This window comes from Gobius niger (genome assembly GCF_951799975.1).
Source record: "Gobius niger genome assembly, chromosome: 8".
Lineage (NCBI taxonomy): Eukaryota > Metazoa > Chordata > Actinopteri > Gobiiformes > Gobiidae > Gobius > Gobius niger.
Window position 1 is genome coordinate 24,974,282 of NC_136859.1, and position 24,429 is coordinate 24,998,710.

Here is a 24,429-nt window from a genome sequence, read left to right on the forward strand (position 1 = left end):
TTTCCGATGATTACTCTCTGATTAAACATTAATATTCACACAAGGAGCTGAGTGTTTGGGAGATTTTTTCTCCTGTTCTTTTTGACCTTGTGCAAATCACAGTGCGGTAGACGACAGCTGGTGCGGTCTAAGTGAGAAAAGATCAGTCTTGGTCGAATAGCTACCAACATTATTTCAGGAATTCCGGTCCAATGGTTCAGTCTATGGCGCACTGTAGAGTCAGGCAGTTTGGAAAGTGGCCTAAACCTTGTGTCATGGAGAGGATGCTGTGATCTACGAGTATGATGAGGGAAAAGAAAGGATAAACACAACTGATTGGATCTTTTAGCAATCAAGGTGTTCTCTTTCAGCTGCATTTCTCACAAGTGCAGTGAAGTGGGGTGTAAAGTCTGCACTGTAATAAATGATAATAATACATTTTGAAGGGGTCTTGATGGGGCATTGTGACCTGCTTGTGTTGGTGTAGTCACAGCATGAATAAATGTGGCTCCTTTACTATAAGGAGCAAGGCTTTTAACATTTTCTGACATCTATAAGTGAACGCTACACATCCTTCCTTACATCAGATATTTGGCTGTATGTTTTTGTATGCTAGTATCAGCCCTATAATAGGTACTACCCTACTAAATCAGTGCAGTATCATAAAGTAGCCAATACCAAAATATGTGGCACAGATATGTGGTTGTTTTTATTATATCGTCATTACCGGATCAGAGTTATAAATTGAGCTGGAGGCGAACGGGAAGAGAGTCAACCTTCAAACAGATTTACTCCCATGCGGCTGCAGGAGATATTCTCATTAGATCACAGCGTGTGATAACAAAACAAGTAAGTAGCAGTTCAGCCAGGAGTGAGCCAGAGTTCACAGAGGCAAAGGTGAGGCTGTCTCTGAAAACGGTGATGATACACTTTTGGCCTTTAATGTTGGCCTAGACCACAATTGTTGGATGTTATTATAATGTTATTATGATTTATCCGCAAACAAAATGTCCCTAAAAAGGCTTGCAAAACACTGAAACTAGACGCATTTTCTGTTTCAGCTCAGCACAATCGCCACCCCAGCCCCTCGATCTTTTTTCTCCATAAGCAGTAGGGTTTAGTAGGCCCATTATTCCAAACAAATCCTTCATGTTCCATTCTTCACAATGCCTAATTATAGTTTCACTGATAAATTTAACCAGCAACACTGATCTGTTTCCTAACCTCTCCGCAGGGATCATTCCAATATTCGAATATGCCATTATTAGATATTAAAGTTTACCTGCAATCACGAATCACAATTTTTCCGTTTAAACTTGCGAACTGGGTGTAATTACTTTTCGCAGGGAAACAGAGCTGTGTCACTGTAAAAAAAAAAGAATAATAAGATAAGATGGTACTTTATTGATCTCACAGATGGAGAAATTGCATTCGATGAGAGAGCATCCGGCAGCAGCACCCATTCAGTGCGCACCACTCTTTTTTTTCTTTCAATATAATAATAAATTGCTGTTTGGACAGGTGAAGTAGGGAGCTGACAAACACTGGCCTTTCAAATGGCTTATAGAAAGCAGTTCATTGTATTGGATTTTTAAACGTCTATTAACAAAGTCAGAAAAATGATGTCACTATCTTTAAAGGGGCTAGATGCAAGTTAGTCATTTTATGCTCACTACTGCCACCTCAGGCCTTACGTGTAACTGCAGGTTCTATATTAAGCTCGTGCATGACAGCACTTTGGACCCGAGCAAACACCTTTTTGAGTGACAGTGCAGGATTTTAGGGGCAGTTGTGGTGAACAGGTCTGAGCTCATTCTACACATTAGGACATTGCTGGAACATATAGGGGGAGGAAAATACATCGTTTTAACATCTTTAAGTCCCTTTAATGAACTGCAATTAAGAAATAGACAGAAGTAAAGAGAATCTGCTTTGATGAATATTAAATAAGGCCACAAACAGGACTGCACTAAAAATGAATGAAATCAGGATTATATTAAAAATAAAAAAAAACATCATCAAATTGACCATAAACTTATAAACTAAAAAACAAAAACAGTCTTGTGCAAGATGAAGCCAAGAAAAAAAAAGTTTTAGGTTGAAAAGATGAATTCAGAAACAGGACTGGCTCTACAAATGGACAAAATCTTTCCTACCGTTTCAACCTCTGTTATAAACAAACCTCGCAGAAATACCACAAAATCAACACAATCGCTTTTAGACCTTTGAACCATTATCTCAGTGCAGCACACAGACATGTTTGCCCAGGGAAACTCCGCGCCGCACTCCAGTCACACAGTGTCACTTTTTCCTGTGCTTTTTAAATGACTGCTTCTGAGCGTACTGAGCCTGAGGGCACCTGTGCAGGAGGGGATTTTTGTTTTTCAGATGTGGCGGATTTGGTCTTATCTCGGAGACAGTACTGAACGTACATGGGCTCCATGTCTACTGATGGTCTGTGAACTCAAACGGGGAGAAAAAAATAACACAAAACATTTTGCCACATCAAAGACATGCAGGCATACTACAGTCTAGGTTCAATAGACAGTATTCAGAGCTGAGAGGCTGACTATCTGAATTTAGATCAAATGCTAATTAATATAGACAGGAAGAAAAAGCTAGCTTCTTTGTATGAAGGAGAGTGTGAATGGGTGGGTGGTTTGATAGCGCTTTGTGCCTAATGTCGGTGGAAAAGCCCTATATGAACTGAAACCATTTCCCTTTTTTTTTTTCCCCACTGTTTATTGATACTTGGGGGGTCATTTATCAAGTCTGATGCGGGTGCAAGCTAGAAAATAGAATACTGGTATTTTGTGGGTGTGTTGCACCACAATTGACCTTTTGAAATTGTGCGTATTACTGTGTTAGGGCCCTAAATCTGATTTGTAAATGAGAGAATGCGCACTAGAATTGAAATGACTGTTGCTCATTCACGTTTGCACGTGCGCTGTCGCCTGGCTCTGCCATACTATTCCCTGTCCATTCCACGCAGGGAAGTTAGTCCTGTCACGGAGCAATTGGACCAGTTTGAACAGGCGAGCCTAACGCATCAGCAATTAGCGGACATGACGACAACTGTAGTCCAATTCACAAAATATGAACTGAAAATAAACTGACGATTACTTCATCCATGATTAGCTTTGGCTAATACCTGTTGTACGTGTCACTGTTGATTGAACTACAACATAGTGGCGCAGCGAGTAACGCAACCTTTTAAATTCTTTATGACGGTTGTGATTGGTTCGGCCTTAGCCAGTCACTTTTTTACCATGTATGTCCAGACCCACCTTCTTTCGCGCTGAAAAGAAGAGGATGTGGTTTACCAGGCTACGTGCTACCTGGTTAGCACATGAGCAAACGGTTGGTAAATGACCCCCATAGAGTTTTTTGCCATGACTCCATTAAAACTGGACTCATATAATAAAAAATAACTAGAAAACAAACAAGTAAAATAATAACAGAGCAAACACTAACTGGACAAATCAGTTTGAATGTTGCTGTCGCCTGAAATAGTCCTTTATAAATCCCAGTACAAGCAAAAACAATGTAAATTTACAAATGCTTATGTTCATTATACTGGTCTCACATATTTAAAAAAACGAAGTCATAATGTCAGCCAAGTCGGACAAGCTGGAGTCGAGCACTTGTAAAAGAATAAAGGACCTTTGGACATATTTCTTCACAGATAAAATATTTATATCTGAGAATAAAACTCGAGTGGATGTGTCTCAGGACAGTTCAAAGGGCCATAGAGCACGATCTCCAGAAAAGTCAAGCCGAGATCGAAACGCTCGAACACTGTGGAGCTTTTTACCACAAGTGGCATTTATCTGAATCCATATGAAAGTTTGAATGGTGAATGTATTACACAAGAAATCTGCCTGCTGTTATCTGTGGGCTACTGTATTTAATCACTGCAGTCCTGATTATAGAAGCAAACAGTCAAAACATGTGCAGAAAAGAGAGTGTTATGAGGCAAAGACTTCTTGAAACATAAACAACTTCTCTGTATTCATCTAGCTTCATAGTAGAGATTTCCAGATAATGGTATAAAGTAGTATAATATAGTATAATATAGCATAGTATGGTTCAAGTATAGTATAGTACAGTTAGGCCTGTCATGATTACAAAGTTCGATATATTGAGGCAGGAAAGTATCACGATAAACGATGTCATTGACTCTAACGATACTAGATGCTGTCAACGCTCAGGCATAAAAATTCCAGTAAACCTTTAGTACATAATCATATCCTACAATACCACACACGCTGCAATAAGCATGAAATATAATGTAACTCAATTTGCTTCAGTTAAAAATCAAAGTTTTACAAAGAATAAATGGGAGGAAATGCTACTAAATGTACAGACGATAAATATCAAGCCCAAAAATATATAGTTTATCTGTTATTTATTGAACGATAAGTCGATATAGTAATTACTGTGACAGACCTAAGTACAGTATAGTATAGTTCAAGTATATTATAGTACATTATAGTACAGTATAGTATAGTTCAAGTATAGTATAAAAGCAATGTATACATTGCAAAGTCCAAGTTAAAACCAGAAAACCTTTTGAGGAAATACATTGCTACTGCTATGTATGTGAACAGTGAGTAATGAAAAAGTAGTAAGTGCAAGACCATGTTGTAATTTGTCCTTATAATACTGTGTTAAATCAGATCAAATTTAATTTTGATCATGCTACTTTGATACTTGCAAGTTGAGGTGTCGTTAGATCACAGGTGCAAACACTGTAGATTTGAGCCTGGGACAGTCCAAATGAACTGTTTCTACTACATGCTACTGATTCGATTCAACCCTGATCTGTGTTGCTGTGAGGCTTTACAGAAGTGTCATGGCGGGAAGCAGTTCTGAGGTAATGTAATGTAATGTCGCACCACTGTGTACCTGTGACATGCTAGCACAAAGCAGAACATGGTGTCTCTTTGGCGTTACATTTTCAAGCTGCTCGTTCGGTGGCGAAATAGATCGGTGGGCCCTCTTCCTGCTCTGTCAACAGTAGCTAAACACAGTGACCACAGATGTTTGCAGAGCCTCTTCGCTATATTTCACACACTTGGGGCCGTTATATCCAATCTTTAAATAAAGCTGCAGCCCCGTTCGTGCACACAGGGAAGAGGCGACACCACCTGCTAACCCTCCCCACCCTCACGTATGTATCTGTCTGAGAGAGCAATGCTTGGAGCCAGCGTGGGGGAAGCGGCTTTGAAGGATTGGTGAGTTAATAAACAACGACACAGGGGTTCTCCACTGGTGTAGTTTCAGGACTCACCTGCAATGTATCACAACAAGCCACGACACACATAAAAAACATTTCTATTTGGCCGTGTTTTAATGTGTAAAAAAATACAAAAACTTAAACTTTGGACCAGAAATACATGCTGGGAATTAAAGTGCGGCGATTGCATTACCCTGACATCAGAAATTCCACTAAAACAAAGCCACTGCGTAGCGCCTTGGGGAGACGTCGAGCTTTCCCTAATCAAAAGAAAGACTTTGCTTTTGGAGAGTGTGACAATATGTGCACTGAGCGTTCGTTCCTATACCATCTGCTATGTGTGCAAAACATCATTACAGCCTAACTTCTGAGGCTGCTCGCAAAGGAAACATTTCAAATCGGCAAACAAGACTTTGGACGTCTTGGAAAAGTGCCTCTTCAGTGCAGCAGCTCACACATACAGTCTACTGCTCTTCTCAAGTGATGGCGCTAAGATAATTCAGTGCAAAGCTAATGCTGGGTTTTGAACATAGTGTTTGCTTGCCCAGAAGATTGGAAAAGAACAATGAGGCACTAGATTTGCCTGTTGATTTTTTTTTTTTTTATAGTATAATCAAAATATATGCAGCAATGACTTCAAGGGTCTGCAAATTCTTCAACACATTTCAGTGCTTTTCATTAAAGTAGTACTAAGTACACGAAATGGAAAAAATATTTTCTGTTAATTTGAAATGTAACCCTTTGTTTTTGTTGCTTGGATTAACTGACCCTGTTATGAACAACAAACACCATAAGAAATTGTATCGAATGCTTACTTTTTGTGCCAGGAAGAGTTTGCTGGTTAACTGGATATCGGACCAAATTCCCACAAGGACACAATGGCACAGAACTATTTTCAGCTACATTTCCCTTGACCATTTGACTTGTCGACTGAATCACAGGGACGAGGTCTTTCGAAAGACTTGGGAACTTTTCTTTATGTATGTCGGGCTGGAGGTATCAGCTATTGTTAAACGGGCATTTGCATTTTGAAGTGAAACATGCTGTTGTTTGTTTCTTTGTATGTTTGATTGTTCGTTATTTGATTTATTTACTCTTATTATTCTGTTTATTGTTTTTTGTATGTGTATGCGTGTGTTGGTGTAAAAAAAAGCAAAAAATGGCAATAAACATATTTCGGGGGGGGGGGGGGAAAGTAGTACTAAGTAACCTGTTTACCTTATTAAATCCCTTCTGTAGTCCCTCTGGGGGTAATACAAGTGTTGATGGGATGATTGGGGGGTCTTTGCCTCTGGCCAGAAAACCACACTTGCAGCTTTCCTGCACCGGGTCAGAGGCCCCAATACACACTAATAGAATCACAAAGAAGAAGCTAACAGGCTAACAGGCAATGCTAACTGTGGGCTAGCATCACTTAAACAATATTTATAGCCAAGTTTGAATGAAAACAATGATCTCCACTGTGTAATTGGAAGTATAATATCCCTCTCTCCCTTTGTCTTTTCTGTCAGTGTAGTATTTACTCTCAGGGACAATTAATGAGTAAAAAAACGTAACATGCTACGATACCTGCAGTGGCGCTTATGGCCTCTAGGGGCATGACTTAGTACTGCTTTAAGATAGACTTCCATTTGTGTGCATAGATCTTGGCGGCACCGTCTCTGAAGTATTTTTAGACCTTCAACCAGAAATAGTGGAAATATAGTTATAGTAAATAGTAACATTACAGGCCCAATTCAAGGGCTATTATGCAGTGATGAATTATATTTATCCAATTAACTATTAACTTGTTGAAATAAAAAAAGGCCATTTTGGAGAAAGACAATTTTCAATTCCATTATGCAATTTGTTACCTGTTGTTTGTGCAGTCACAAACTCAAACTCTAGTGCAGTCACAAACTCTAGTTTGCTCTAGTTTGTGCAGTTAAAAATCTTCTGATGATGGATATTATTTTCATTTCATTTTGAAGACACCTGCTCCTTGACAGCTACCATAAAATGCAATAGAAATATTACGTGAACTTAAATAGGTCTTTTTCATTCATCTCCATCTGAATCTGACTGAGATGGTTTTGTTTTTTGTAACCGCGGAGCGTCGGGAGCGACTTAAATGTAAAATAGATTGGTTGGTGGGAGGGAGAACGCATCATGGTCCTGTTTAATCCCTCATTTCACGCCAATGCTGATGACTCAGTAACAGCTCTCAGATTGGTCTAATAGATAATATTTCATTAGGATGCGGCAATAAATGTCGCCGTGCTGCCTCCGCTCTACAGCTGGACACCGGCCAGCTGCACTTCCCCCGCCGGCTCTACTCTACAATCCACACACTCTGCTGTCACCACTTGAACTCTGCTCAAACGGGCCTATTGTCCCCCATCAAATACTCACAGAGATCTGAACAATGTTTGTGCAGAAAATCCAACTTCAACTCATGCATTTGTTGACTTCAAATTCCGTAGTCGTCTAGAGATTATATTATAGGGTTTGTGATCTTGTAAAATAAATCATCCGAGCCAGAGGTAAAATATGTTTAGTTTAGTTTAGTTGAGCTGTGTACATTCATTTACTTACAGAAGTCACATCATTAGTAGACTAATGTAGGCTGAAGCAAGGAAGCTTATGTGCGCCCACTCTTATAGTCAATCCTCTCAGCACTCGTGCATGTCACATTTGTATTCCCATTGGGAACTCAACTAATAACAACTGCATCTCACAATTTACATAACATTTGTAAAGTTATCGTAAAAATAGTTCAAGTATATCATTTTCATACCCAGGCACACACAACCACGAGCGAGTACCTATTTATGAAGTACATTTTCCTAATACAATTACATTTTCAACCATACAATGTCAATTCAAGTTCAAATTTAGGCTTAGCATATACGATAATAATGCCTCATTAGCATTGTAGAATTTTAGATAATAATGCTCCTTTAGCATTGTAGATTTTTTCTAGCCACGTGTGTGGATTCTAAAGTTGCTTTAGAATCCACACACGTGATGAACTACACATACGTAGCAACAGCTGCCCTTGGATAAACTGATGGAAACAAGGCTGCCAATCTGCACTTATAACACTCCACGTGTTGGTTTTCTGGTGAGTCTGAAGTGAAAACTAAATGATTGGTCCTGGAGCATCCTAGAGACCACTGTGATGGAAAGTAAAGGCACCGTGCCGTCCACTCATACAGCCGCTGGGTCACTACAAGGTCAAATAGGCACATATATCAACTTTTTTTCCACATAAAAAGTTGCATAATGCTCCTTTAAGGCCCCTCTGACCAGCACTGGTCACTCACTCAAGCACCCTGTTCGTACATTGCGGAGGTGTGTGGCAAACACAACAACGACAACAACCACCCTTGGAGATCCAAAATGATACAAACATTTTAGTTGGACATTTTAGTGGACAACTGTTGAAGAGACTCACTGAGAATGTGCAGGCTTGGTGGGGTGACATCATAAAATTGTTACAGTATGTGGGACAATAACACTTCATGGAAAACAACTTCACAGTAAACACAGCTATGGTGGAGAATGTTGAGTTTATGCTTTTGTACACGCACTGAGCTTGTTCATGGAGACGAGGCATGGCCAGCTAAAGGCAAGATGCAGGCAACAGAAAGACTAAGCCACACAGACGCCTAACAAAGAAGGCACAGATGGGTGAGCATTGAGAAAAGTACACTCCTCAGTCCTCACCATTTCCAAGTAAACAGTCAGTGAGCTCGAGTGAAATAGCTCTTGATTTTGGGAACAGAAGGCCTTACCAAACTTATTCTTGCAGCGAAGGAGTACGTTTATCCTAAAATAAACTCTAGTCTGGGTTCGATATGGCTGAGAAAAGGTATTATCTGGCAACCAATTGAAGATAGCAAAAGACTTTCTATTTATAACTATCATAACAATAACAAAAAATGAAATGTAAACATTGGAAAGACAGAATTATCCAACTTGAAAAAACTGCAATTTACGCTGCTTTTTGTTATGATAAAGTATAGTGGCATATTTGTGTATTCCATTAACAAGTCAGTCATAAAGTGAAGTGAAGTGAAGTCACTAAAACAATAACACTATATCTCTGACACTTGTGAAACTAAATTTGTGTAAATGTGATTAAGAACAAGGGAGGTTACATTTTTATGGCACTGAAACAGACCTGGTAATGTGAAATACTGCTGTGTGAAGAGAGTTTTTTCAAATGCACTTATCTGTTTTTGCAAATTAACTCTTTGGGTAGGGATAGAAAGACTCACCACCATACCCCTTCATCCGTTTCATCTGAATGATACATAATAATAAAATCATGACAGGACTAGCTAGGTAACATATATATATAGCCCATTTACCCCACCATTGATTAGGGTCACTATGCCCCCGCCCCACCCTAATGAAGGCAGCCTAATTAGCCCATCAGTCTCTCCTTCGGACATATAGTATAAAGACAAACATGCAGGCAACAGATTGCAGACGCCAAATCAATGAACAAGAAACATTCACAGGGACAATGTGGTTCTTCTCTCAGCTCCCAGTGAGTCACCGCTCTCACACAGCACAGCCATAAAAGACGCAGTCCATGCTGCTCAGTATCTCAGAATCTCAACTGCAGCTTCTGTGCAAGTCCTAACAGCACTCTGCCTTTTCACTTTCACTACGTCGTGTAACTTCACCCCACATGCTTCGGCTTGTAAGTATGCCGAGAATTTTTATAGGCTGTTTTGGAAATCCGAGAAAGCGATGGAGATGTTCTCCTAGATGGGAGGAGGAGATGGTGTGTGCCTGATTAATTGTTCTTTTCATAATATCCAACTGAAAAATCAAATGTAGACCTGTGAGCAAAATCATTTAGAGTCCATCATTTAGGTCCATTATCCAAATACTACAACACAAAATCTGCTTGTTAACTCAACAAAGCCAACTATTGATTGAGCAAGTTGATTTTTATTTGGTGAACAACTGGTTTTGGAAAGGGAGGTTAGTAATAGCTGGTTATATGGTCAGCCAATTGACTCTGTGCATAACTTAAAATCACAACAATGCCGCCCAAAAAGTGACATCCTGTTTCGAATCAGCGCACCAAAATAAAAGCACCGTCTTATTCATTAGTTCAGCAGTTCATTAGTTCAACTTTCTTTCTGCCTAACTATTAACAGACAAAACACTTAAAATGTGTGTATTTAATTATATTCTTAATGTTGCAAGTACCTGCTGAACTAATCAATGAGACGAGTTGTGTGCTTTTACTCTGGCGTGCTGGATCGAAACAGGAAGTCACTTCTTGGGCGGCATTGTTGTGATTTGAAGTCACAGAGTCAATTACTTCGAAGGCTTGTTACAGAGAAGCTCCTTCTGTCTGAAACATTAGGCATTACTGTCACTCTATCTTACTGCTATTGCCTGTGTAAAACTAAGTGAGAGGTAAAAGAGAGCGCTGACTTAGTTTTGTCACGAATCACGATCTTCCAAAGTTGATTGAAAAGCTGGAGAGTCATTACTCCTGCAGTCATAAGAGGGTCCTCACCTAAGAGACATATGGGGCTGGCTGAATGCTTTAATGAGGATGAAATTACAGGCAATTCCCCAAACTGTTAACAGATCTGGGCCCATTTGGACACCCAGAGATTTCATTTTCCATCGTCATCATTCATTCTCTCCTGACAAGCCCATTATGTACGACTACATGGAAATGAGGACATGTTCTTTCCAAACAAGAACACCAGTAAAAGGTCACAAGATCTTTGGGCTAAGGTGGAGCAAAAGTTACAACGTGACAAGTGGACACTCTTTGCTCCCTTGTTTATAGGCGCAATTTCACACACACACACAAAATCAGTTTGATGGTACCAAATGGTTCAACTTGATTACAACAAATATTTAGCATGTGCAAACTTATAACTTACATTTTTCGTAAGCCATATGACGTAGCAAATCATGTGCTTAACCTCGGCATCGTTTTCTCTCATGCCAACAGCCTTTACTACATCTATAAATCTTTGGCCTCGTGTTTGACACCTCCCACCCACCAATATCCCCTGAAGGTCTGAACCAACTTAACCCAGACATATCTAATTTGATCTCCCAACCATTTAATATGAACTGCTCCTATGGTGTTGCAAATCCGATCCATCTTCATCACGAACAAAGAGAACCCCGGCGTCTTTGGCTCTACTACAGCTCCAGCTCTGCCTCTGTATCTAGCCTTAAACATTTGCTCTTTGCTGTTTTATTGCTGTTTTATAACCCACCTGGTTATTTCTCCACACAGATTACTATCATATTGGTATTTTTCCAAAAGAGGAAGTGAAAGGAAATTAATATTCAAGAAGCACCACCACCAGCTGTATCGGACACATCAATATCCTCTGGGGCCACACACAGTGATAGCAATCGATGTGTGGCTTTCACTAATGCAATTTCCTTTATGTCCACATGTATTATGGGCAAATGGCAGGGCAGACAATAGCCTAATTCACTTAACGTTCAGATATCTTAGAATAAAATGCATTTAAAATCTGAGATATAGCAGTGACTAAACTTTGTGACAATAGACCCTCTTCCACTGGTTAATCTTTTATCCCTTGTCCTGCATTGACCAGCTTATATATTGCAGGAACACATCAACATGAACAGGGTTTACCTCCAAACAGATGAGGCGAGAGGTGTGCTGGTAAAGATCCTATGAGCAGTCGTGGGCCTTCATGTCCAGCTGTCCCAGACCTTCTCTCTGCAGACGCTTCCTCCGGGGAGCTGCCTGCAGACTCGGGGGAGCTGTACACCCCGCTGCTGCTGGGAATGTTGATGCCGGATTGGGCTCTTGTCCCGGGGCCACCCATGGACCTGAAAGGTGTTATTTGAAAGAGAAAAAAATAAAGTGATTATGATTGCTGAAGCAAGAGCAGTATTCCTTCCGGGCCACCATACCTGCTCCTGCTGGTGCTTGTTGATGCTCCAGAGGTCCCGGGGCCAGATGCCCCGTATGCATGGTATCTCATCCCTCCAGTAGACGTCCTGCTTACTCCAGCCCCATTGGTGCTGGAGGTGCTGGAGGGCAGGTCCGAGCCCGAGTATGCTCTAGTTCGGCCGTTTGCAGCTGGGTTAGCTGTGGGGCTGCTCTGCTTCGCCCCCATTAGGACCTCCAGTACAAGTCTATTAATGTGTAATATGTGGGGCGACAATGTCCAACCCCAAGTCAGTAATGGCCCTGTGAGCCAAATGAGTTTCTCATCACTACAAAAGTTTGAGGTTGTCCATTTTAAGAGTTTTGTTCATTGATAGTTCCTCAACCACCATTGCCTTCCATGTTCGTAATAATATAAGCCGACTACAAAAAAGCATCCGATATAAATTATATCCAACCATCTTGGAAGTTATAAAGGCTTCCTCTAAACACACCTACATGCATTACATACATAGTCTATGAAGAAAATACTTTTAGCCCTGTATGAGGCATTTTGCGTTGCAGAACCACGAGTGTCCTCTAGTCGAACTGTACAAGGGGCAAGGGGGGCGTTATCCTAATCCGTTTTTATAGTACATCCATGTACAATGCGCAGATGAGAGTAGCTGGCTTCAAAGACGCGCCACGACCCGGTCCGCGAAATCAAACTGCGCCAAGCGTCCATGTGGGCAAAGTTAACCCGTCCATATGTCACCACAAGTAACGATGAAACTTTGGACGGCGTCATTGTATTCTGTCAGCGGTGCACGCGCTGCAGACTGGTCCCGTGAAGACTCCACGGCTGGGGTCCTGTCCGCCGTGTGCCCGCTGTACCGTGTCTCGTCCCGAGCGCAGCGCTTCTCAGCTCCCCGTCCCACTGCACATCGCTCACGAGGAGGAAGTGATGGAGAAGAAAGTCCCGCACAGAGCGGTCTTATCAGCTGCTGCAGCCACTGGGCTTCGAGGCGTCAAGGCACTCAATGTCACATGCACTTCCGCTGAGGCGCTTCTCAATAAAGTTACGCATGACGCATTTTATGAATGAACTGCAAATCTGCTCAAATGAAGAGGGTCACCTTGAAGTTTAGCTCATCAAACTCAGTCTGACCAGAACATTATAAAGATGTTTAAAGCCAATTTATAGGTCATGAAGCTTTTTTTTTTCAAATCAGCCTTTCAGAAATGTGTTGTCATGGTGTTTTACGACAGATCTTCCAAATAAGCTATAGCCTATAAAATCCCCACATGTTGAACCTAGCATTACACCACAGAGTTTTTACGTCTAAGGCAAGCTGCAACAACATTACAGAGGAAAATAATTGGTTGTAGCCATTATAATATTGTGGAATTATTGATATACTGAAATTAATTATGGGCTACATGCAAACTTTGTTGATGGACAAACTCTGGGCTTCACTCAGAAGATCTTTGCTGTGTCCATAGCAGAGAATGCAAGTAAGGTCTTTTGAGTCATAATAAGATAAGGCTGTATGGCTGTACAGTACCTGATTTGCTTTGTTGTTTTTTTGACAATGAGAGAGGCAGACCAATTTTTGGTGGCCCTCGGCCTTCTTGCTGAACGCATCATGAGAGACAGTCCTTTTAATTTTAAATGTAACAATTCTACATAATTCTTACCAAACCACTAACATTTAATTGTGAGACAGAGCAGGCATGAAGGTTTTAAGCATAAACAAAGGTGTGGGCACAATTTAGACCTCTGGTAGTCAAAGGTTTCGTGGCCCTTCACCCCGTGTACGCTTCAATATGAAAAAAGCTTGGACACAGCTGATTTAGATGATTTGTGGTCCAAACTTATTCCTAGCATCTTTCTAACTTCCCACAACTTTCAGGGAGTAATATTGTCATGGTAAGGTGGACGGCAACTGCAGTATCACAGTGCACCAAGGTGGGTTTTTTAATGATACAGCAGAAAAAGAATACCCTACTTGAAACAAAAGTTACAGTGCCTTTAAGGTTCCTGAAATCAATACAATGACGCTGGTACTAAACTATTGCTCATGGCTAATAAGATAACTCTACCAATTGCCTACATATCACCAAAATGTCTTACAGTCCACAAAAAAAAAAAATCTTATTTGTTAACCTCTTATCCCCCACTTTAACTGAGTACATTTTCTCCATTTTTATCACTTTTTAGTCGCTTCTTTCTGGCTTTGTTGTTGATTTTTCTCATTCATTTATTGTGTTAACGTTGCTTTTCCTGCTCTTTATTTGTCGCTTTTTTGGTCACTTTTTAATTGCGTTTTGATCGTCGCTATTTTTATGCTTTTTTCAAGAAGCTTTTTGATATGGGTAATGCCAAACTGGACAAAATCTGCTCGGTTCAGCTCGGTCCATGCATATCATGCTTTTACTCTGAAGGCCACCAGTCTCAACAGGGTGTATTAGTGTAAACTTGGTTATCGGACCTGCTCGTCTGGTGACGTCAGCAGCTGCCTAACGTGAATAACAGCCTAACAGTTTCACCACATTTAGGGTCATCTGATTAAAAGCCATGACCCAATTATTCTGAGGAAGATGATTTCAAATTGTATCTTGTATAAATTACTTCAACTACTTTACTCAGCCATTTAGATCATCTGCTAAAGTCTTGTGTAATAAATTATGGAGCAGGTAATAGAACATAGAAGACCAAAGCTATTTAGTATCTTGAATCCCATTGATTTTTAGACCTGGGCATGTACAAGCGAACGGAAATTTAAATGGGTGTGAGTTCCTGGCTCTTACCCATGATGCTCAACAACGAAATGCTTCCCAGATGCAAACAGAGGAGAGGGAGAGAGAGGGCCGGCCCGCTGAGGTAATGCATCCACTATCTCCAAACATCTCCAAATCCAACAGGACAACACACAGTCGGCGGCGTGTTGACAGGAAACAGAAAGGAGGAGAGAGAGCTCAGTGGGACCTGCTAATCCTTATCTGTGAGCCAAGCACAAACAAATTAAAGTTTGGCAATAACACTGAGGAGGAGTTTTTCAAGTAACACTAAGTTGGGCACAAGTTGATGATACACAGTTTAGCTTTTAAATAATGTGCGTTTTCTTAAAATGCTGAACATGACTCATTCTAAAATATTCAGCTTTTGCTCAAACTTATTACAACATGCAATTTTGAGAGAAAGCATGAGTGGTTTGTAAAGAAATTGAGTTCTTGAGCTAAAGGTTCATGGTCAGCAGTATCTAAATGAAAGATTAGCCTATTGTGCGTGTTTCGGGGGTGTTGATATAGCACGGAAAGGTTTTGGTTCAATCCCTAGATGAATGAGCCTTTAGGGATATTTTCCCAGTTCCAAATAAAAGTCAATGCGCTGTCTCTGGTTGCGAAAGTTTCCCAACTAAAATCCTATGAAGCTGGTAAGCGATACACCAGGCTTAAACGATAAAATTGTCGATATTCACGCACACGTTGACACTGGCCTGTCTCTTTTCTCTGCATCCCCATTTGTGCTGCAGGAGGTGGGAGCCGTTCTCACCCTTCGCAGCACTAATCCTTCTAATCTGTGTCTACGCCTGGAAATAGCCCGGGTTTATCTGCTGAAGGCACCATCCATCACCTCCACCTGCACCGATGCTTATAGGACACTCTGGTTCCAGCTACCTCCATCCATGACAGCGCCGCAGCCACACTGCCCTAACGCCTGACTCAAGGGATGACGTGCTTGTGTTGTTTGAGGTTACAGAGAATAATACGTTGTTCTATATAGTTACTTGAAAAGCACACACAAAGTAACAGAATTGCTACTTTATGCAGCAATAGACTATTCATGTCCAAGTTCAAATACATAACATGGGAAAAGTGAATGTAACTGAGTACAGTAATTGCACATCTGGGAGTAAGGATGATGTGGTTGCGTGACACAATCTGTACAATCTGTTGTGGCTCTGTTAAAGCCATCAGTGTGTAATCGATGTAATGAAAGTGCACCATTCCCATTAAGGCTACCATCACAGACAATATCCCCAAATGTGATTAAATCAGTGCAAAGGATAAATCACCGCTGTAGCCCACACTCGCCACCCACGAGCTGTCTGCCGAGAGGTTAACTGTTTACTGATTTAGATAGATAAGAGATCAAAGTCATTTGTCACATCTAAGATAGGCACTTCTGTGTTGGCAACAAAATAGCCCTGAGGAAGCGACGACTTTGACAATAGCCAGGTAGTCTATTGTGCTTAAAAATCATTTGCATTTGTGGAAGTGAGACGTGTCGGTAAACATTTTGCATGGCGTTACATTGCCACTAATCGACTTTGGGCAATAAAATATGAATTACAAACATAAATAACTTGAACAATAGTTGGGTGAAGCTAATATCCGTCCCTAGATCAGTATTTAAAGAGCACTAAAAGATTGATAATAGGCAGCTTCATGGGCCCACTGGTCCTGGGGAAACTTACCAAATATTTAATGCCTTAAGAAGTTTAAAATGTACAGACAGTTCAGTTAAGTGTGTACCCAATGGCAAAATCTGAAGTCATTCATAATTTACCACATAAATCAGGCTAATCCATGTAATTTATTACCCACGGCTCCCGTCACTGCTGACGTGTATGTGAGGAACAATATAAATTTAGACAGCTCAAACCTGGGAGGCTCCCCTGGACCTGGCACATCACAAACACTGACATCCAGACAACAACCAATCAGTGAAGAGGGTGACAGCCGGTCAGAGAGCAGAGAGATTGAGCCGCACGGTCACAACAGCAACAGTGTGGCACTGGCTTATGCTCCGAACCCCTGGGCAGGTAAAGGAAAGCAAAAATGTTAACCCCAGTTGCTTCTTAAGATAAGATTGATTGATACATCAGCTCTTTAAGAACACACCGAGGGGTGCTGCAGATAGTAATGTGCAATCATAAAAAAGTTTAACGTGCAAACAAAGGATCATAAATGTAGAAGAAAACAGTTATCTTATGTACACTGAAAAAAAATAACTCAAAAGACACATCTATAACATGAAGTTCACAGTGCAAATAAATAGATTATAGATGTTCACAGTCATTGTGGAGGTGTTTGTGTCTGATAAAGTGACTCTATCCATCCATCCATCCATTTTCTTCCGCTTTATCCGGGGCCGGGTCGCGGGGGCAGCAGTCTCAGCAGAGATGCCCAAACTTCCCGATCCACACACACCTCCTCCAGCTGTTCTGGGGGGACCCCGAGGCGACACCAGGCCAGCTCGGAGACATAGTCCCACCACCGTGTCCTGGGTCTTCCACGAGGCCTTGTCCCACTAGGACATGCCTGGAACACCTCCCGCGGGAGGCGACCAGGAGGCATCCGAAACAGATGCCCTAGCCTCCTAAGCTGGCTCCTTTCGACGGGAAGGAGCAGCGACTCTACTCCGAGCTCCTCCCGGGTAACTGAGCTCCTCACCCGATCTCGGAGGGTGCGCCCAGCCACCCTGCGAAGGAAACTCATTTCGGCCGCTTGTATTCGCGATCTTGTCCTTTCGGTCATGACCCAAATCTCATGACCATAGGTGAGGGTGGGAACGTAGATCGATCGGTAAATCGAGAGCTTTGCCTCCCGACTCAGCTCCCTCTTCACCACGACAGACCGATACAGCGACCGCATCACTGCTGACGCCGCACCGATCCGTCTATCGATCTCACGCTCCATCCGTCCCTCACTCGTGAACAAGACCCCGAGATACTTGAACTCCTCCACTTGAGGCAAGGACTCCCCACCGACCTGAAGAGGGGAAGCCACCTTTTTCCAGTGGAGAACCATGGCCTCAGATTTGGAGGTGCTGATTCTCATCCCGGCCGCTACACACTCGGCTGCAAACCGCCCCAGAGCAGCTGAAGGTCCTGGTTCGTTGGAGCCATCAGAACAACATCATCCGCAAACAGCAGAGATGAGATCCTGAGGCCCACAAACCGGACACCCTCCGGCCCCTGGCTGCGCCTAGAAATTCTGTCCATAAAAGTAATGAACAGAACCGGTGACAAAGGGCAGCCCTGGCGGAGACCAACACGCACCGGGAACAGGTCTGACTTACTGCCGGCAATGCAAACCAAGCTCCTGTTGCGGTCATACAGGGAACGGACAGCCCTTAGCAGAGGGCCCCGGACCCCATACTCCCGGAGCACCCCCCACAGGGCACCACGAGGGACACGGTCGAACGCCTTCTCCAGGTCCACAAAACACATGTGGACTGGTTGGGCAAACTCCCATGAACCCTCAAGCACCCGACGGAGGGTATAGAGCTGGTCCAGTGTGCCACGACCAGGACGAAAACCGCATTGTTCCTCCTGGATCCAAGGTTCGACTATCGGCCGGATCCTCCTCTCCAGCACCCCGGAGTAGACCTTACCGGGGAGGCTAAGGAGGGTGATTCCTCTGTAATTGGAACACACCCTCCGATCCCCCTTCTTAAAGAGAGGGACCACCACCCCGGTCTGCCAATCCAGAGGCACTGTCCCCGTATACTTGCATATACTAATGGCAAGTATATGCAAGTACACAAGTTATTGTATATATTTACAGTTGAATTGTACAGTCTGGCAGCAGCAGAGATGAAAGACCTGCCCACTCCTTGTACAGGCCATTGATGGTATGTTCCTCAAAGAAAGAAAAAAACACAAAAAGCAAGAAAAGTAAAACGTGTTGTTTATCTTCTCAATTACCGACCTTAAAATGTAAAAGGTTTTGTTTTTGTTGCACTTTTTTTTCTCCAGTATTGCCATAGATCCAGGCAGCTGCACACACGTCAGAGAAGCCACCAGTGTTTCATCACGTGGAGCTGCACTGCAACCTCGAAAAGCAAGACTGACTTCGAGGTAAAGACCATAAATTCACTCGTGTTCCCCTTCCTCCCGCACCGTGCATCACCACCGCACTGAGACGGGCTCACACCGGGTCCTGCCGGTCACATTCAGGGCAGCACTGGTATAAAATGAAGTGTGAGTGTCCCTGCTGTGAAATAGTACAAGGGCAAACGGCACATGCTCTGATGTACGTGCAAAACCTGATAACAAACACAGTAACGTAAACGATGGACTCGGACTCCCTCTGCTGGTCAACGTACTGCACTACAACGTATAACAATTGTAATACTGACAGCAATAATTATAATATATATAATCACAATAATACTACTAGCTTTTACTATAACTTTTTTTCAAGATACCCCAATCTCTTTGCCCGGTTGGAAAGTAAAAAAATATATGATGATGATGATTTTGATATACCTTATTTTTGTGCAATATGTAATGTAATACTCAACCATGTAAAAATGTAATTGTTTGTCCATTAGATACATAAAGTAAAATATACTTTGGAGGCTCATAATGATTTTACTCAACAATTTAACAAGAAATTCAATATATAATACACGATTCCCCCACTGGGTGTCAGCATTTGTTTGCAATGCAACATGTGCCCACAGTCATCCGCGGGACTGAATGTTGTTTTTGCCAAATCTCTGACTGTACAAACAAGTTCTGAATATAGACAGTCCTAAAGGCTACCAATATTTCACTTACGTCCATATTGTAAACAAGCCAACCAGCACACACAGGCGGAAATTGCACACAAAATACTTAATACAAAAATATTGGTCCCACACAAAGTTGTTGAAAGACTGGGATTGATAGAACTTGATGCTTTATTATTCCCCTGCTGTACAACAAAGCGGTGATGTCTGGTGTCCCTGGTACAAGTCCAAACACAAAAAGGTGGTTGCTCTGGCAGCTGTAAACATAACAAGCACACACTCTGACTGCATACACAGCATACCTGAGAGTGTGTGCCATCACCTCTGAATAGACAGGGCTGTTTATGAGATTCAGAGAGATAGTGTCCAGTCTCTGTTCCATTGGAGTGCGCCATCTGTGACGAGGGTGCAGACTCTGAGAACAAAGTCACGGCTTGAAACAATACAGATTTTGAAAATGTAATTTAAAAAGTCAAAGTCTATTGTTTGTTGTCAGATTGGAGCACTAATATGGATTAGACATACTGCACACTTGGAGATGTACTTTTCCTAATTTACATGAGCTCTGGGTCACAACATTTCAGATTTCTTCAGTGAGGAGCTCAGTCACCCAAGAGGAGCTCGGATTAGAGTGGCTGCTCCCGGACAAGCTGATAAAAGCAGAGTTTCCACTGGTAATAAAAAGCATTAAAAGTCATTCAATCAATTGTGCCAAAATAAAGGCCTTAAATGTCTCTAGTGAAGGTTCTTTAGTCATCATCTGTACTCTGTTGTTGAAGCGTGGGACGTTTCATCTCTCATCCGAAAGGCTTTGTCAGCAACACTAAAGTCTCCAGCTCAGATTACAGCGGCACTTCAATATAGCTGACAAAGCCTTTTGGATGAGAGGTGAAACGTCAACACCTAAGACTGAGAGCCTACACAGACATGGCCTATCCATTAAAAAAAACAATACATTGGATTCAAATTGACATTAAATGTATATTTGTTGGAAAAATAGGACATTGCTCAACAGTTTTTACTGATTACGTTCAACAAAAATACCAAAATTATGATCCAGAACATAAACAGTTGCAGTTCTGGCTGAAATGTGTTTTGCTCAAAAGTTTCCCGTTTTGTCCAATTTTCTTTCGTCTGTTTTTGAATAAATGTTTGCCAATCTTAAGAAATGAAATACGCACCGCTGTTTGGCCCCTGCCTTTGTGTAAAATATTTATATCAACAATAACAATCACAGTAAACTCATTCATCCCTCAACTCACACCACAGCTCTCCTTTTTTTGAATCCAACCATCAAGCGATTCATGCTATCAGATCAACATTTCAGGATAGCAGATACTAAAGTATGGTCAGTAGACTAAACAAGATGCATAACCTAAAAATATGAAACAGGTGAAAAGACAAGCCTTAAAAACATGGATGGTTACGATAGAGCGGATTGAGCAGGGTAAATTATTCCGTTCAATTGTTGTACACACATATCATATTATCCCATTACACAAGTGACCAGTGTCTGACCCCTGCGCCTCTCGTCCTCCCCGCCTCCCTGCCTCCACACCGCTGTGCACCGGACACAGCAAAGGGACTCAAACCGGGGGGGGGGGAAATGCCCTTAATTAATTGCCTGACATCTTTCGCAGTGATTCTCCCGGCCAATTTAGCAGGAGATGTCAATCACTCGGATTAGGCCATGTTTTTCTGTTAGTCGTGCGCAGACAGAGGAGCCTGATTAAAAAGAGGAGATTATGTGACAGTGAATTTGTGTTGATATCATTAAACTTTCATCGTGGACTGGGTTTAAAGCTCCAAATTGCTTATTAACTCTGCCTTTTGCGGCTGCGCGCCTATCAGCACTTCAAATGAGCCAGATATCTGAACTGGTCCGCCCAAGCCAACGCAATCTCTCCCAATACACCACACAGGAAAATCCCTTTGTATTTGGAATAAGCACAAGGCACATGCTACTTTTTTTTTTCTTTTCTTTTTTTTGCCTTTCATTTTACAGTTGGCAAGGTGCTCGGCGAATGGCGGGGAATATTATGCGGCGCCCATGGTCTCGTTTTCATCCTATTTCACTGGATCGGAGGAAGAAAAGAGAATGATAGTCGATAACTCCACAACTCAAAAGGCAGTGAGTCATTAATGTCAGCAGAGATGCAGTTTTATTTATTGAATTATTGGTGAAGGCAATCAACTGGTGAAAAAAAGGTATGACTACACAGGTTCATGCTTTGGCAGCCTCGATACAAAAATCAAGTGTATGACCTGCATTAAGCGCAGTGGATGTTGTCACTATGGCTGTAATTATAGGTATTTCCCAAAGTAAATAGCTCTTATTTTCACCAGAGTAATCCTAACTTAGCTAACGTGCAATTAGCTGCAGCAAGTGCTCATGGGAGCTGCCAGCATGTGTGCAGCCTCCAGGCACAGGCAACACACACCATGGGAAGGACTACTATGTGCTATTGTTTGCTCCGTCAACACCTCATGTCATAATTTACGAGAGAGAGAGAGAGAAAGAGAAGGCAGCAGCCTCCTGTGTTGCCCTGGCCCAGTGGCTCCTGTGTCAGCGTGTAACACAGATTTCTCTCATAACACGCATTTTATAAACAACTCAGGCGCTACAAAACAGAAAACATGCAACAATATTGAAAAAAAGAAGCCCTTGATAGAAAAGGGCAAGACACCTGGTGGGGAGAGAATGAATGCCTAGGTAAGCACTTTGAAAAATGTTTATAAGGCACAATGTAAATCTAGGCCAATTTTTTCAGTGTTGTAATTTTAGGCTGGCATTATGTTGCTATACAGAACATATTTCATACATGTTACATATATTATACAAATATCATGAGGGCAAGAAAACACACTGCCTGAGCAAAACAAAGCAAAAAACGCCTGGATGTAACTAACTTTTCTGATCTGGGGTTGCTGCAGTTGGTCAGGTCTAGCTTCAGTAACACTATGTGCCCAAAGAACATCATGACCAGGTTATTCCATCAATGGATTTCTTCTTCCCTGATGGTGCGGGCATATATTCCAAGATGACAATGCCAGGATTAATCGGGCTCACATTATGACAGCTCAGGGAGCACGAGACGTCATTTCCACTCATGGATCGGCCGCCACAGAGCCCGCATCTTAAACCCATTGAGAATCTTTGGGATGTGCTGGAGAAGGTTTTACACAGTGGTCACACTCTCCCATGATCAATGCAAGAACTTGGTGTAAAATGAATGCAACTCTTGATCTTTTCATGTTGCCAATGTGTGCTGTAATCTAAAGATATTAGATCTTTAGATTACAGCACACATTACCACAAATATTAGAATGTGTGACCTTGGTCTTTGTTTTTGGTCAGGCAGTGTATATTTTCACAGTTGCATGGGTGCATATTGTCGGAGCCTCGGCATTAAAATATTAAAGGGACTAGATGCAAGTAGGTCATTTTTATACTCAGTACTGCCCCCTCAGGTCTTACGAGTAACTTCAGGTTCTATATTAGGAGGAAAATACATAATTTTAACATTTTTAAACTCTGTATAGTCCCTTTAATCTATGCTTTTGTATCTTTTGGTGAGGAAGAGCCTAATATGATAATGTGTTATTTTATGTTAAAAGGACTAGACGGAAATTTAAAAATATGTAAATGATCCAGCAATGTCCTAATGTGTAGAATGAGCCCTGACCTAGTCACCACAACTGCCGTAAAAAGCCTGCTCTGTCACTCAAAAAGTTTATATTTTGGGCCATATAGAACATAAAGCATAAGACCTGAGGTAGCGGTGGCGAGTAAAAAAAATAAACTTCTATTTCGTCGCTTTAAGTTAAAGCAGTACTAAGTGACTTAATAAATCCTTCCGTAGTCCCTCTGGGGGTAATACAAGTTTTAATGGGATGATTGGGGGTCTTTCATCTCCCCCTGGTGTCTCTGGCCAGAAAGCCACAATTGCAACTTCGCTGCCTACGGGTTGGAGGCACAATATACACTAATTGAATCACGAAGATGAAGCTAACAGGCTAACAGACAAAGCTAACTGTGGACTAGCGCCACTTAAACAGTATTTACAGCCAAGTTTAAGTGACAAAAAGTAGTATTTACTCTCACAAACAATTAATGAGTAAAAACCGTAACATGCAACGACACCTGCAGTGCCTCTTATGGCCTCTAGGGGCATGAGTTACTTAGTACTGCTTTAAGTCCATTTATGAAGATGAGTTAAAAGGTCTTAAGTCAGTATAATGTCTTGGTGGTGCAAATCAAATGTTAGTCTGGAGCCTGCTGTGCTCCTGGGTCTTTCCTACCTGCTCCCTCCATAACCTGTCCCAGCAGGAGATGGGAACACCCTCCAGTCCGTCCTGGGGATGTTTTCATGCACAATGCAAGTTCAGAGATCGGAAACAGCGCACCGTCAGAGTTCTTTGAAACAACAATAAGCTTTTGTGACACCGCATCCCTCCGACCATATTACAACTGTTAGCTGACAATACCTGTATCCACCTGATCGCATGTCCTCACACCTGCTCAACAAGACAGCCTCAATGGACAGAGCGGATAAAGGGCTCAGTGTCTCAGTCTGACGGCCTCTAATAAAGAGAATAAAGTTACGTTTAAGGGTTTTGTTACGCAACAGGCTCATGGCCAGAAATGTGACATGTAATCGGACAATGAAGAAGCTTTATTATGCATTATTAAGGCTTGTAAAAACACATTTGTGACTAATGTGACTGTGTTAAGCCGGGCCACCGTGGGTGTCTTTTGTCTTTTTGTAATGTGTTTATGTCCTTGTATTTGTATTATGTTTG

At 41.9% G+C, this 24,429-nt stretch overlaps 1 protein-coding gene across 1 annotated transcript in view; it reads right to left on the reverse strand.

Moving 5' to 3' along the window:
- znrf2b (zinc and ring finger 2b) overlaps nucleotides 1–13,129 on the reverse strand; it is a 44,742-nt gene extending 31,613 nt beyond the window's left edge. Inside the window, exons 1-2 of the mRNA XM_079561420.1 lie at nucleotides 12,146–13,129; nucleotides 11,862–12,061 (exon numbers count right to left, since the gene is read on the reverse strand). Of these exons, the coding sequence (XP_079417546.1) occupies nucleotides 11,862–12,061; nucleotides 12,146–12,351 (406 nt within the window). The 5' untranslated portion in view covers nucleotides 12,352–13,129. The remainder of the gene's footprint in view (nucleotides 1–11,861; nucleotides 12,062–12,145) is intronic.
- Between the last annotated feature and the right edge of the window lie 11,300 nt (nucleotides 13,130–24,429).